Here is a 14,429-nt window from a genome sequence, read left to right as displayed (position 1 = left end):
AAAACAGTTATAGCATCAAACTTTAAAACAACACAACTTTTAGCAAAGGTTTGTTCCCATTAGTAAAAAAACAACACTAATTAAATTTGTACATAAGAAAACAAAACAACGTTTTTTATTCACAGTCACTATAAGAATTCTCACAGCTCTGCTGAGAGAATTTACCTCCCTTCAAAGAAGTTTGAAGACCCCTGAGATCTGTCAGAGATGAACCGGATCATGCAGGAAATATAAAAGTAGCTGACTGGAATTTTTTGATGCGTAGCAAAGAGCGCCAAAAACGGCCCCTCCCTCTCCCACACAGCAGTGAAGAGAAACGAAACTGTCACAATTAAAGCAAAAAACTGCCAAGTGGAAAATAATGCCCAAATATTTATTCACACAGTACCTCAGCAATGTAAACGATTCTACATTCCAGCAAAAACGTTTAACATGAGAATAGTTATTAAAAGGATTAGTGACCTTTAACACAGTAGTTCCGGTGAAATACCATCCCCAGAATACTGAAGTGTATACATACATGTCATTTTAACGGTATGGCAGGCTTTTCTCATCAATTCCATTCAGAAAATAAAAACTGCCACATACCTCAATGCAGATTCATCTGCCCGCTGTCCCCTGATCTGAAGCCTTTACCTCCCTCAGATGGTCGAGAACAGCAATATGATCTTAACGACTCCGGTTAAAATCATAGTAAAAAATCTCTGTCAGATTCTTCCTCAAACTCTGCCAGAGAAGTAATAACACGCTCCGGTGCTATTTTAAAATAACAAACTTTTGATTGAAGTCATAAAAACTAAGTATAATCACCATAGTCCTCTCACACATCCTATCTAGTCGTTGGGTGCAAGAGAATGACTGGGACTGACGTAGAGGGGAGGAGCTATATGCAGCTCTGCTGGGTGAATCCTCTTGCATTTCCTGTTGGGGAGGAGTTATATCCCAGAAGTAATGATGACCCGTGGACTGATCACACATAACAGAAGAAATACATCTTATTACAGAATATAAGAACAGCTCTTATTAGCTATTAAGTCCTTAATGCCCACTTGGTTTATAGAGTCACAATTGCTCCCACAAGGGGCACTCACACCCTGTACCCATTCTGTATTTATGGATACAGGGTGATATGGACATAAGACAGAGCTATGAAAGTACATGGGGTGTCCAGCATATACAATTCCACATTTCCATGCAGTCTCTGGGTATCCTTAAACCCATGTACCTCCAGCCCAAAGAATGTTCCATAACAGGCCCTCAGATCTTGGTGACTCATGTCACAGAAGGAAAAAGTAAATTATCACAACGCTTTACTGAAGCGCATGTCTGTGTTATTCCTAAACCTGACAGAGACTCCTTTCTTCCTGAATCTTATTGCCTCATTTCCTTAATGCATTCAGACTATAAATTGTTTACCAAATTATAAGCAAACAGATTGGCGTTGGTTTCTCGACCTTAATCCATAAGACCAAACAGGATTTGTGAAAGGGAGATCCTCGGTCACCAATATCAGTAAACTGCAGTTTACATTTTGACTCACTTCTAGAGACTTCATAAAAGTCCAATGCGAGGGAAAGTCCCGGAGGCATGTGCTTTGTTGGTTAATGCTGAAAAGGCCTTCGACAGGGTTCTCTGGGATCACCTCTTTTTCACATTAGATAGGTTTGGGATTAAGGGAACATTTGCACAAACCATTCAGAGTTTATATTCTTCACCACAGGCCTCAATATTAGTTAATGGAGAGCCCTCTCAACCCTTTCTTCTCCAAAAATGGGTACATGGCAGGGAAGCCCACTTTCTCCCCTATTGTTCAATTTATCAATCAAACCCCTAGCCATCAAAATCCGGAAGGAAACGGAAGGTCTGAGAATTGGTAGAGTCACATCCCATCTGTCACTCTTTAGTTTTGTTTGTATAATATCATGTCATCAGCAAAGAGGAAATATCTCTAAAATTATGTATATAGTAAAATTCAGCCAGATCTCAGGGTATAAAGTCAACACTGACAAATCAGAATTGATGTTTTTATTTTGGGGGGCTTTTTTATTATTATAGGGATATTAGATTAGGTGTAATTGTTTTTATTTTTAATAATTTCGTTTATTATTTTTTGTAATCTTAGAGTTTTTTTATTTTTCGTAAATTAGTGTTTATTATTTTTTGTAATTTTAGATTTTAAATTTTTTTCGTAGTGTTAGGTTTTTTTAAATTTGTAATTTAGATTTTTTAATTGGTATTTTTTTAAATGTTATTATAATAGTTAAAGGGACAGTCAACACCAGAATGTTTGTTGTTTTAAAAGATAGATAGTCCCTTAATTACCCATTCCCCAGTTTTGCATAACCATCAAAGTTATAATAATACACACTTTACCTCTGTAATTACCTTGTATCTAAGCAGCTGCATACTGCCCCCTTATTTCAGTTCTTTTGACAGACTTGCATTTTAGCCACTCAGTGCTCACTCCTCGGTAAATTCACGTGCATGAGCTCAATGTTATCTATATGAAAAACATGAACTAATACCCTGTAGTGGTCAAAATGCATTCAGCTTAGAGGCGGTCTTCAAGGTCTAAGAAATTAGCATATGAACCTCCTAGATTTAGCTTTCAACTAAGAATACCAAGAAAACAAAGCAAAATTGGTAATAAAAGTAAATCGGAAAGTTGTTTAAAATTACAAGCCCTATTTGAATCATGAAAGTTTTTTTTGGACTTGACTGTCCCTTTAAGTTAGGTTAATTTATAGTTTAAACTTAGTCTTTTTTTATTTTACAGGTAAGTATTTATTTATTTTAAGATAGTTATATTTTAATTTAAAGTTAGGGGGTGTTTAGTGTTTTGCAATATGGGAGGGCGGCGGTTTAGGGGTTAATAGGTTTAGTTTAGTAGTTACAATGTGGAGGGCTGGAGGTTTAGGGGTTAATACTGTATTATAGTGTTGGTGGTGGTGGGGCCAGCGATTTAGGGGTTAATAACTTGTATTAGTGTCGGCAATGTCGGGGAGCGGCGGAATAGGGGTTAATAACTTTATTTTGTGTCAGTGATGTCGGGGAGCGGTGGAATAGGTGTTAATTTTTATTAGTGTCAGTGATGTCGCGGAGCGGCGGAATAGGGGTTAAAATCTTTATTTAGTGTTGGTGATGTCGGGGAGCGGTGGAATAGGGGTTAATAATTTTTATTAGTGTCAGCGATGCCGGGGAGCGGCAGCATAGGGGGTTAATAACTTTTATTAGTGACGGCAATGTCAGGGAGTGGCGGACTAGGGGTGTTTAGACCAGGGGGTTATGTTAGGGTGTTAGGTTTAAACGTATCTAATGCAAATTTCTATAGTAGGATGATTGCAGAGGGCGCAAATATAAATGGTTGTGTTGTAAAAAAGATGCTGAAAAAGATGTGTATGAAAATTAGGTTTCAATATGTGTGTTCTCCTTTAAATAATTGTTTTCAAACTGGCTTTAGACCCACCAAATTTGGGTATTTCTATGTGTGAATCGAAAAGATAATAATGGGAAAAACGTAAATTATGCTTACCAGATAATTTCATTTCCTTCTGTATAAGGAGAGTCCACGACTTCATTCCTTACTGTTGGGAAATACTGAACCTGGCCACCAGGAGGAGGCAAAGACACCCCAGCCAAAGGCTTAAATACCTCTCCCACTTCCCCATCCCCCAGTCATTCTGCCGAGGGAACAAGGAACAGTAGGAGAAATATCAGGGTATAAAAGGTGCCAGAAGAAAACACATAATTTAGGGGGCCGCCCATCGGAGAAACATGTGTGGGAGCCGTGGACTCGCCTTATACAGAAGGAAAATAAATTATCTGGTAAACATAATTTATGTTGTCCTTCTTAATATAAGGAGAGTCCACCGTTTCATTCCTTACTGTTGAGAAACATATACCCAAGCACTAGGGGATACTGAATGATAACGGGAGGGACAAAAATAGAGGCGGACGCTAATCTGAGGGCACAACAGCCTGCAAAACCATTCTACCGAAGGCTGAAGCAACGACATCAAACTTGTAGAATTTTGAAAAAGTGTGTAAGGAGGACCAGGTAGCCGCCTTACAAATCTGATCCATAGAGGCCTCATTCTTAAAGGCCCAAGAGGAAGCCACTGCTCTAGTAGAATGAGCCATAATTCTCTGAGGAGGTCTATGCCCCGCTGTTTCATAGGCTAAGTGGATAAGACTCCTCAACCAAAAAGATAAGGCAGTCGAAGCGACCTTCTTACCCTTAAGCTTCCCACAATATGCCACAAACAAGGAAGAAGTTTGTCTAAAATCCTTAGTTGCTTGAAGATAAAACTTCAAGGCACGAACCACGTCCAAATTATGAAGTAAACCTTCCTTCAAAGAAGGATTAGGACAAAAAGAAAGGACCACAATCTCCTGATTGATGTTGCAGTCCGACACAACCTTAGGAATAAACCCTAACTTAGTACGTAGGATAGCCTTATCCGAATGGAACACCAGATAAGGATGCTCACATTTCAAGAGGGCAATCTCAGATACTCTGTGCGCCGAAGCAATAGCCAGTAGAAAGAGAACTTTCCAGGACAACAATTTATTATCAATTTCATACATAGGCTCAAACAGAGCCCGTTGCAAAACTTTAAGAACCAGATTCAGACTCCAAGGGGGAGCCAAAGATCTGAACACAGGTCTGATCCTAATCAGAGTCTTAACAAAAGACTGAACATCTGAAAGCTCAGAGAGCCTCTTGTGCAGTAAAACAGACAGAGTCGAAACCTGTCCCCTAAGGGAACTGTCCAAAAGACCCTTCTCCAGACCATCCTGGAGAAACAACAGAATCCTTGCAACCTTAAAGTGAATGTAAATTATACGGTTGTTAATGTACACTAACAATTCTCAATAAACCTATAATTGAAACCGCAATGTTTTTTTTCTTCAAAATTCATGTTATCCTATTATAATTTATATTATAACTTATCTCCGTTCTGATGGATAACACCTCCCATCCTGGATTTCCTGTATTCTGTCTACATTGCGTATAGAGCAGTCCCGCCTGCTCTATTACGTAGTCCTGAAGCACGCTCACGAAGAGAAATCAATTAGCCCAAGCGTTTTAAAACTATGGCTAATATGCGCATGCGTGCCCTGATCCATTGCGAATCGTAGTAAATGCTTAGCGCATGCGCTAGACGTGGACGAGCATTGCTTGTCAATCACGAATAGGAAGGGAACGCATGCGCAGTTATATCGCATGACGACGAAAAAAAGGGGCTGGACGCCACGGGGTGTAATTGATTATTCGTTAAAGGAACTGTCTATCAACTTGGAACTGAGGGACAAGATGGCGGGCGGAGGAATAAAGTAAGAAATATAGCGATAAAAACGTTTATATTCGCATTTCTTATTCAATAAAAAAAAAATCATGACTTAAACTAACGTTTATTTTTGAATATTCACAACATGAGGATGAGAGGTGACCGTGAGTTTACATTCACTTTAAACTTATGCCAAGAAAAACCACGCTCTTCACACTAGAATAACTAGGTTCTCCACACCTTATGATAAATGCGATGCGTAACCAGCTTACAAGCTTGTATGAGAGTATCAATAACTCTCTCAGTAAAACCTCTCTTGGCTTGGACTAAGTGTTCAATCTCCACACAGTCAGCCTCAGAGAATCTAGACTTTGATGAACAAAAGGATCTTGTTCCAGCAGATCTCTGCGACAAGGTAACTTCCATGGAGGAGAAGATGACATCCTCACTAGGTCGCGAACCATGTCCTTCGTGGCCACGATGGAGAAATCAGTATTACTGACTCCTGCTCAATCTTAATGCGGGCCACTACCCGAGGAAGAAGTGGTAATGGCGGAAAGAGGTAGCTTAGATTGAACCTCCAAGGCACCACTAATGCATCTATTCCCTGGAACCTCAACCCATATCTGGGTAGTTTGGTATTGAGATGAGACGCCATGAGATCTATCTCCGGCGTCCCCCACCTGTAGCATATCTCCGCAAACACTTTGGGATGGAGAGACCATTCCCCCGGATGAAAGGATTCACAGTTGTGGACCCCCGGAATGTGGATCGCTGACAGCGAATAGCTGTGGGCCTCCGCCCACTCTGGAATCTGAGATACTAACCTCATTGCTAGGGAGCTTCTCGGTCCCCCCTGATGGTTGCTGTAAGCCACCAAGGTTATATTGTCTGATTGGAATCTGATAAACAGGGACGAACCCAGAAGAGGCCAAGCCTTCAGAGCATTGTAGACTGCTCGAAGATTTAAAATGTTGATCAGGAGGGAGGGAGGGAGTGTTCCTCCTGAGACCACAGGCCCTTTGCCTTCCTGGCACCCCAAACAGCTCCCCATCCTGAAAGGCTCGCGTCTGTAGTCACAATCTCCCAGGATAGTCTGAGAAAGGATGTCCCTTGGGACAGATGATCTGGACAGAGCCACCAAGAGAGCAATTTTCACAATCGGCTGTCCAGGGAAGTCTGTTGAGACAGATCCGAATGATCGCCGTTCCACTGCCTCAGCATGCATAGCTCTAGCAGTCTGAGACGGAACTTGGCAAAAGGAATTATGTCCATACTGGACACCATGAGACCAATTACCTCCATACACTGAGCCACAGATGGCCTTAAGGAGGTCCAGAGAGCAAGACATGCTGAAGCTAGCTTGTACGGTCTCTGGTCGGATAGAAATATCCTCATGGATATTGAATCTATTATAGAACCCAGGAATTCTACCCTGATGTTTGGAATGAGAGAACTCTTCTCTAAGTTTATCTTCTATCCATGTGATTGAAGAAGAGAGAGAAGAGATACCGAATGGTCCTCTGCTAGAAGAAAGGATGGTGCTTGAACCAGCATGTCGTCCAAGTAGGGAGCTACTGCTACACCTTGGGTTCTGGCGACGGCCAGGAGAGCTCCTAGACCCTTTGTAAAGTTTCTTGAGGCCGTAGCTAGACCAAACGGAAGTGCAATTAACTGGAAGTGCTGATCCAGGAATGCAAACCTTAGGAACTGGAAGTGGTCCCTGTGGATTGTAACGTGAAGGTAGGCATCCTTCAGATCTATAGTGGTCATGAACTGTCCTTACTGATCCAGAGGAAGAATGGACCTTATTGTCTCCATCTTGAACGAGGGGACATTTAGAAACTTGTTTAAGCACTTTAGGTCCAGAATTGGGCAGAAAGTTTCCTCTTTCTTTGGGACCACAAACAGGTTTGAGTAGTATCCCAAACCTCTTTCTGCGATAGGAACCGAGACAATGACCCCTAAGGAGGACAGATCCTGCACGCACCCCAGAAAGGCTTGCCTCTTTTCTGGTTTTACAAACAGGCTTGTGAGGATAAATCTGCCCTTGGGTGGATGAGATATGAAACCTATCTTGTATTACTATTAGGAATAGAGGGAGTACCCTCAAGCATATCAGGATCCTCCATAGCTTGTGGTAACAACAGTAGGATACAAATAAATGCACTTTTTATTCCTCACAAAAACGGCACCTTTATACCTCCAGTGACTGGGGCACTCACCCCCTACTAGACCCAGGCAACCAGAGAAGAAGCAACCTCTCTGAAAGCAAGCTCGGTCAGGAAAGAGAAAACGAAAGTGTGACCACACCCGGTCACGTGGTGTGCAAGGCAGGACTGCCCCTGCTATGAGAAAAAGCACCCAAGCTACAAGCTGTGCAGCGTTCAAAGTGAAAGTAAAACACCTGTATGTTCCGTTACCGCATAACAACAGTCTATGAGCCCAAAATAAATCTCACACATAAAGCAGCATAAATCAAAGAAACCACATTTGATTAATTCCCCACTGTTCAATAACCTCCCTCAGGAGATATTAACCCACAATTCTATAAAGATAAAAGGAGTCACACTGTGACCCTGTCTTCAGCAATTTCAACATAAGTAAAAATTTAAACGATCTTACCAGAATCCGTGCTGTGGAACAGAAACATAGCCTTTCAAGTGTGACAGTCTTATAGCATCGCTCCTGACATAGACTTGAGTGAAGAAAGCAGACAGTGAAACTCGTCAACACTGGTTGCTTAAGGAGCAGGCAATCTGAATGGGTTTGCAGAAAAACTCTCCCTGCATCTCCAGACTCTAACTTTAGTCAATTCTCTCATTGAGAGGCTGACAAGACTACTTAAAACTCCAGTTCCATAACGAAAGGCATATATCCCTCCTGAGGAACAACTCCGAAATCTTATGACACTTCTCTGCCATCCTCCTGTGATGAAAGGCAAAGAATGACTGGGGGATGAGGGAAGTGGGAGAGGTATTTAAGCCTTTGGCTGGGGTGTCTTTGCCTCCTCCTGGTTGCCAGGTTCAGTATTTCCCAACAGTAAGGAATGAAGCCAAGGACTCTCCTTATATTAAGAAAGAAATGTGCAGTTATGTGCAATCATGTATATACAATACAATTGTTATAACATCAATAATTGTGGTGTGGGGGGGAATTGAATAAGAATAAAAAATGAAAATTATAATAAAGAAACAATGAAGTTGTGTTTTAAAAGTTCCTGAGTCTGCTCTTCTTCTGGCAGGATTGGACTTGCAAGAAGAATCTAAAAAAGATGTAAAGAAGAGCGCCTCATAGTGCAGTTTATCCAAAATAAATTTTCAGTGAATACAAAGTTGCTAGCAAGTGACTACTCACAAGGGTGTGTGCACTAATAAAGTGCAATATGCGCAGTCTGTCACAAGGGTGTGTGCACTAATAAAGTGCAATATGCGCAGGCTGGGCTTTACATTCTCCAGCTGACTGATTGGGGCAAGGTCTCCCTCAGATTTCAGTAGACTGGATACTGGATGTTGTAGCCTTTAAAAATATAAAGGACACAGAACTTCTCCTAGTGCAGGTTGAACTTTTAACAGAATGATTCCAAGAAAATATACAAAATGGGTACTCACATTCCAGTTTGCACAATGGCAAGGCAGGCTGGGTGTTACACCAGCTGTCTGAACCTGGATTGTTCTTTTAAATGGTTTGAATAAGTGGTGTAAAGTGCTCCAAAGTGAAAAAGTAGTTAAAAGGCAGACTACTTAAAAGCACAGTTTTATTTTAAAACATATAAAACATGCAACGCGTTTCTCAGCTGACTAGCTGTTTCATCAGGCATGTGACAAGTGTAAATAAGGAGCACAATATATATACACATGTGTTCCAATTAGTTACCATGGGGCCAATAGGACTAAAGTGGGCGTGTTTACAAATATATTTACAATATGCAATTTCAACAGAATCTATATATAGAAAAAAAAACATGAATATAAACAATGTTAAAAAGTAAAGAGAATTTCAATCCTAGGATTGAAAAAGATGTACACTTGTATAGCACTCTACCCTAAGGGAAAGTGGCTCAGGGTTAGTACAATTAATTCAAAGGGAGGAAAACGGTATCAACCGTAACAAATTAAAATATAACCTTTATTAGGTATCACTTAAAAATAAATCCACAAAAAAACATATATGACCCTTTGAAAAAGCCACGTTGGTGGCAAAACATGTTATTGCTTAGCTAGTTGATATGCTTAAAAGCACAACTTTTTAATGGCAGATGTAAAGAGGATGGGTTATACCGAATAGCTTTGATGTTAAAAAACCTTTCTGACACACGTAATCTTGCGGCTGATAGCCGATAGTATTAATATATTGTGGGCAGTCTGTTGAATTGAAGCTAACGGGACAATATTTTTCAAGCTGCAGTAATGATAATATAAGAATCGAACACAGACTTATTTAATTGTTGTTGCATATACTAATATATAGTTACTGTGCATCCTTAGTTGTAGACCTGTTGATGAACTATACAATCCTAAGAGAAATATATAGAAAATAGACTTATATAATTGCTGTATCTCTTTATAAAGAGCCATCATAGCATATATCGTTGAAACCAGCATAATTACTATAGTATATAAAGCTATTATTGTACAAACAGTTGAAACCAGCATAACTACTATAGTTTATTGCAGAATAAAATACCAGCTGGCAATACGGTATTAAGTTGTATTAAAGTCACCAAAAAAAAAACATAAATCGACTTATAATTGGGAGAGATTAAAAACAGCAATAGTAGTCTCTATAGATAACTATATACTCAGAATTTAGGCATATATATATGTAATTCTGATAAGAATCATTTATCACTGGAGACAATAGTGAATGAAGGAGGAGTATTAAATTCCCTCAATCCTAATAATATATTACCAGTGGTAACATAGCAATGCATGATCTATCCTACAGAGTATCTAGAGATATTACACAGTAACGCATATCGAGTCTAATCTTAAATAAATGTTGCTAATATTTGATAATTGAAATCAACGGCTAAATATAAATTAAATAACTCTATTACAGCGCAATATTGACTTTTAGCCTGCTGAATACTGATATCAAGTTGCACCCAACACCTGTGAATATACTCAACAACATCTGAATATTCTACATTTATTAGAACATCATTTTTCTTAACCATGGATGTCTAATCCTAGGTTAAGAATTAACCTTATAAGCCACTTTCTGTGTTGAATATAATACGCAGCATATCATCACCTCATTTACATTCTGTGTTTTGAACAAAATATGTTTGTTTGTGGATTTATTTTTAAGTGATACCTAATAAAGGTTATATTTTAATTTGTTACGGTTGATACCATTTTCCTCCCTTTTAATTAATTGTTCTAACCCTGAGCCACTTTTCCTTAGGGTAGAGTGCTATACAAGTGTACATCTTTTTCAATCCTAGGATTGAAATTCTCTTTTCTTTTCAGAATAAAAAAGTACACAGCACCTGACTCTGTGAATTACTTGAAAGTTACACAATCAGAATTATTTTACACAGAGAATCGTAAGTATACTTACATAGTAGTGCCATTAGTCCTGTTTCTTCAATGTTAAAAAGTATATGGAAAAATTAAATACAATACATACAATCCAAAATTTATATCTAATGCAAGTTTTCATCTTGGCAGCTGATTGCCATTTTTAATAGAATTCTATTGGCTCATAATGGATCACATGTTTCTTGTTTGCTAAGACATCCAAACAAGTCCTATCGTCTTTTGGTTAATTTTGTTAAATATATATTGATATATTGATAGTATGTACCCTGAGATCTGAGATTCTAATCAATGATGACTGTATCCTCATTCAGGGATGTTTGTGCTAAAATCAGCACCAGGTTGTGATAGAGATTTATGGGAGGACTGCCAAAGTAAAAACTTTTTCAGCTTGAGAATTTAGCCAGAAAATAAAGCTATTGCTAGTCTAAAGTACAAATGTTGTCTAAGTTAAAAATTTGTGTGTTTTCCTTTAAATAATTGTTGTTTTTAAACTAGCTTTTTTTTTTTTTTTTTTTTAATTCTTATTTTTATTCCAAAAACGGCATGAGTTACAATTGTGAACTTTGGTCAACAGTTATCAAAAAACTAATATACAAGTGATTATGGTGTGATATTGGCATACAGATTTGCTCTGACAAAAGAATTCTCATCAATTCTAAAATTAAAATGGTGATTTTTGTTCATGTGTTGTATTGATATCTGCAAGACGTTATGTTATATTCATAAACTATCCAATCTGATTAGGAAAGGAGTAGGGAGTGGGGGGGGATATAAGTGTGTTTGTAGATTAATTTCTGCTTGGTAAACTATACATTTTAAGTTAGTTTAATGTCTCATTTGGTGTCTTTGGTAATATTGCTCTTGTTTTCACTATTGTAGATTGGTAAAAATTATTTTCTTAGTGGCAGAGATACTGTATTTAATTCAAGGTAATGTGAAAGATGTATGAATATAGATTGGTGTCCATAGGTGTCCATAACTGGAATATACTTCCTGCCACCAGGTGGAGGTCAAGAACCCTCACAAGGGACTTCAATACCTCCCACCTCCACTCCCTCTCCAGTTAGTTCTTGGCCTCTGAGGTGAGAGGTTGAGTGAGGTGTTATTTTCTAAATTTTTGGAACCTCAGACCTTATGCCAGGCGAAACCACGCTCTTCACACCATATTTTGGCATAGGGGTTAATAACTTTTATTAGTGATGGCGATGTCAGGGAGTGGCGGACTAGGGGTGTTTAGACCAGGGGGTTATGTTAGGGTGTTAGGTTTAAACGCAACTTTCTTTTCCCCATAGACATCAATGGGGTTGCGTTACGCGATCTCCATTCCGCGATCGCAGTTGTTAGTTTTTTTTCTAACACTCTCTCCCTATTGATGTCTATGGCGGAAAGCGTGCACGAGCACGTAAACTCAGCCCTTGGCTTTTGTGCGGTATGGAGCTTAACGCACAGCACAAGGAGGCTTTTGAGTAACTCGTAATGGCAACGATATGGAGAGTGCAATAACGCAAATTTTTTGCCTTAGTTTCGCACCCTGTTTAGCGCAAAATTTGTAATCTAGTTGACTGAGAATAAAGATCACAGATCAAAAAAAGCTCACACATACACAGTAGTTCAGAGATAAACAGGTGGAAAAGATAGGGCAACACACATAAAGCTCCACAGAAATAAAAAGACAACAGAGAAAGGAAGATGAAAATGTACCTAGCAAGTGCAACAAAGGAGATAAGAGAAAGCGATCAAGAGAATTATACTCGGATAAGTGAGCACAGGTAGGAGATCACTGAGAAAGTGATGCTTAGAGCTTGGATCGACAAATCTGTTTAAAATTTAGGAGCCAATAAAAATATTTAGGAGCCAGACAGTGGTATTTGCAAATAGATATATGGAGAATAATCCAAAACGTTAGGAGCCAGGGGTAAAATTCTAGGAGTCAGTGGCTCCCTGGCTCCTGGGTTTGTCGAGCCCTGGCTTAGAGATCTTAAAAATATGAGCAGAAAGAGGAGACAGAAGGGAGGTGGAGATAAAGAACACAAAGACATAACATAGGAAAAATGGGTCAGAAAAAGAGAGAGAAAAAGATATCTAAAAAAGAGAGAAATGCATAGCCCAGAGCAGGTAAATTCTTGTAGTCCATATAAGAGACTAATATGAGGGTGGCAGAGAAAGAAATTACGTACAGAAAAAAAAAGCAACACAGAATGATAAATGCAGAGGTAACACAGGGAGTACAAAAACAATGTTACACGGATTGAAAAGCAGACACAGAATAAAGCAGAAATCACTAACTTTATTACGCCTCTCTTTCTTTTTCCGCATTTTGCATAAAGGGTTTATAATGGTACTATGAGAAAGATAGAAATTAGGCACTGAGTTACCAGTCTAGCATCATGAGTCATCTGTGAGAGTCAGTTTCATATTATAAGAACCACATGAAAGACACAGACTACACACATGCTAAGGCTCCAAATACCATGCTTCTCTCAGCTTGTTTTATCAAGCATACCACTAGTACATGACCACCTGTCAGGCTCTCCATACCTGATCAGAAGAAACAGGAAAAACCAGTTTACCTCACTTGCCCACAAAAATTACTAGTGATACTCAGTCTCACCTGACCAGATCCATGCCCAGTAGCGCATCACATTCTTTTACTGGTTCCTTGGTCCACACAGCCTCATTTCCAATACAGACCCCATGCTCGTTAGATCCTATCTCAGCCCCCCAGAGCCAAGCTGGGCGACTCAGCAGAACTGCAAAGGTCGCTGGAGCTTGCTCCACATCCAGAAAGGTGCACTAAGTAGAAGACAAAAATGCATTTATCATTAACAACCTAGACAAAAATGGTTTCAGAGTCTTCAGTATAAATTCACCTTGACCTTTGACCCAGAGGTGTAGGTAGCTGCAGGGTAGTACACAACTTCTTGTACCTCCTGACATGGTCTATCTGAGTTTTTTGCAAATATAACAAATGGACCATCCGAGGCAGGTGGGAGCGATACAAAACAGTCACAGGAGCTAGGAGGTGGTGTGAAAGACATAGCACTGAGAAAAAGGAGACATAAAGAGATATGTTTAACCCCACAAACACCTGTTGTCACCCAATTGTCTATAAAACACTTACTTACATTACCTTATATGTTATAAATATTTCATTTGTAAGATGAGGAGAGTCCATAGGTGTCCATAACTGGAATATACTTCCTGCCACCAGGTGGAGGTCAAGAACCCTCACAAGGGACTTCAATACCTCCCACCTCCACTCCCTCTCCAGTTAGTTCTTGGCCTCTGAGGTGAGAGGTTGAGTGAGGTGTTATTTTCTAAATTTTTGGAACCTCAGACCTTATGCCAGGCGAAACCACGCTCTTCACACCAGAATAAGTAAGCTCTCCACACCTTATGATAGATGCGACGAGTAACAGGCTTACAAGCCTGACTTGAGACCCTGTACCCCTTTTCCAGTTTCACTCAAAAAGAAATAGCTCTCTTATGGCATGTCAGTACTCTCACTGGTAAATCTCTCAGCCATAACTGACCTTTGGCATCATGGGAACGCCGTCCCTTACCCTCCACCAAAGTAGTTACAGGTATATTC

The 14,429-nt window shown here is 39.5% G+C and overlaps 1 protein-coding gene across 3 annotated transcripts in view; it reads right to left on the bottom strand.

The window, feature by feature from the left end:
• SCRN2 (secernin 2) overlaps positions 1 to 14,429 on the bottom strand; it is an 81,709-nt gene that overhangs the window by 25,936 nt on the left and 41,344 nt on the right. For 2 of the 3 annotated variants that reach the window (XM_053697601.1, XM_053697618.1), the window contains exons 2-3: positions 13,708 to 13,879; positions 13,449 to 13,630 (exon numbers count right to left, since the gene is read on the bottom strand). In XM_053697601.1, coding sequence (XP_053553576.1) covers positions 13,449 to 13,630; positions 13,708 to 13,875 — 350 coding nt within the window. In that variant the 5' untranslated portion in view covers positions 13,876 to 13,879. The remainder of the gene's footprint in view (positions 1 to 13,448; positions 13,631 to 13,707; positions 13,880 to 14,429) is intronic. The other variant, XM_053697610.1, reaches the window with a different exon arrangement.

This window comes from Bombina bombina, chromosome 1, assembly GCF_027579735.1.
Source record: "Bombina bombina isolate aBomBom1 chromosome 1, aBomBom1.pri, whole genome shotgun sequence".
Lineage (NCBI taxonomy): Eukaryota > Metazoa > Chordata > Amphibia > Anura > Bombinatoridae > Bombina > Bombina bombina.
This window is presented reverse-complemented; position numbering and strand designations above follow the sequence as displayed.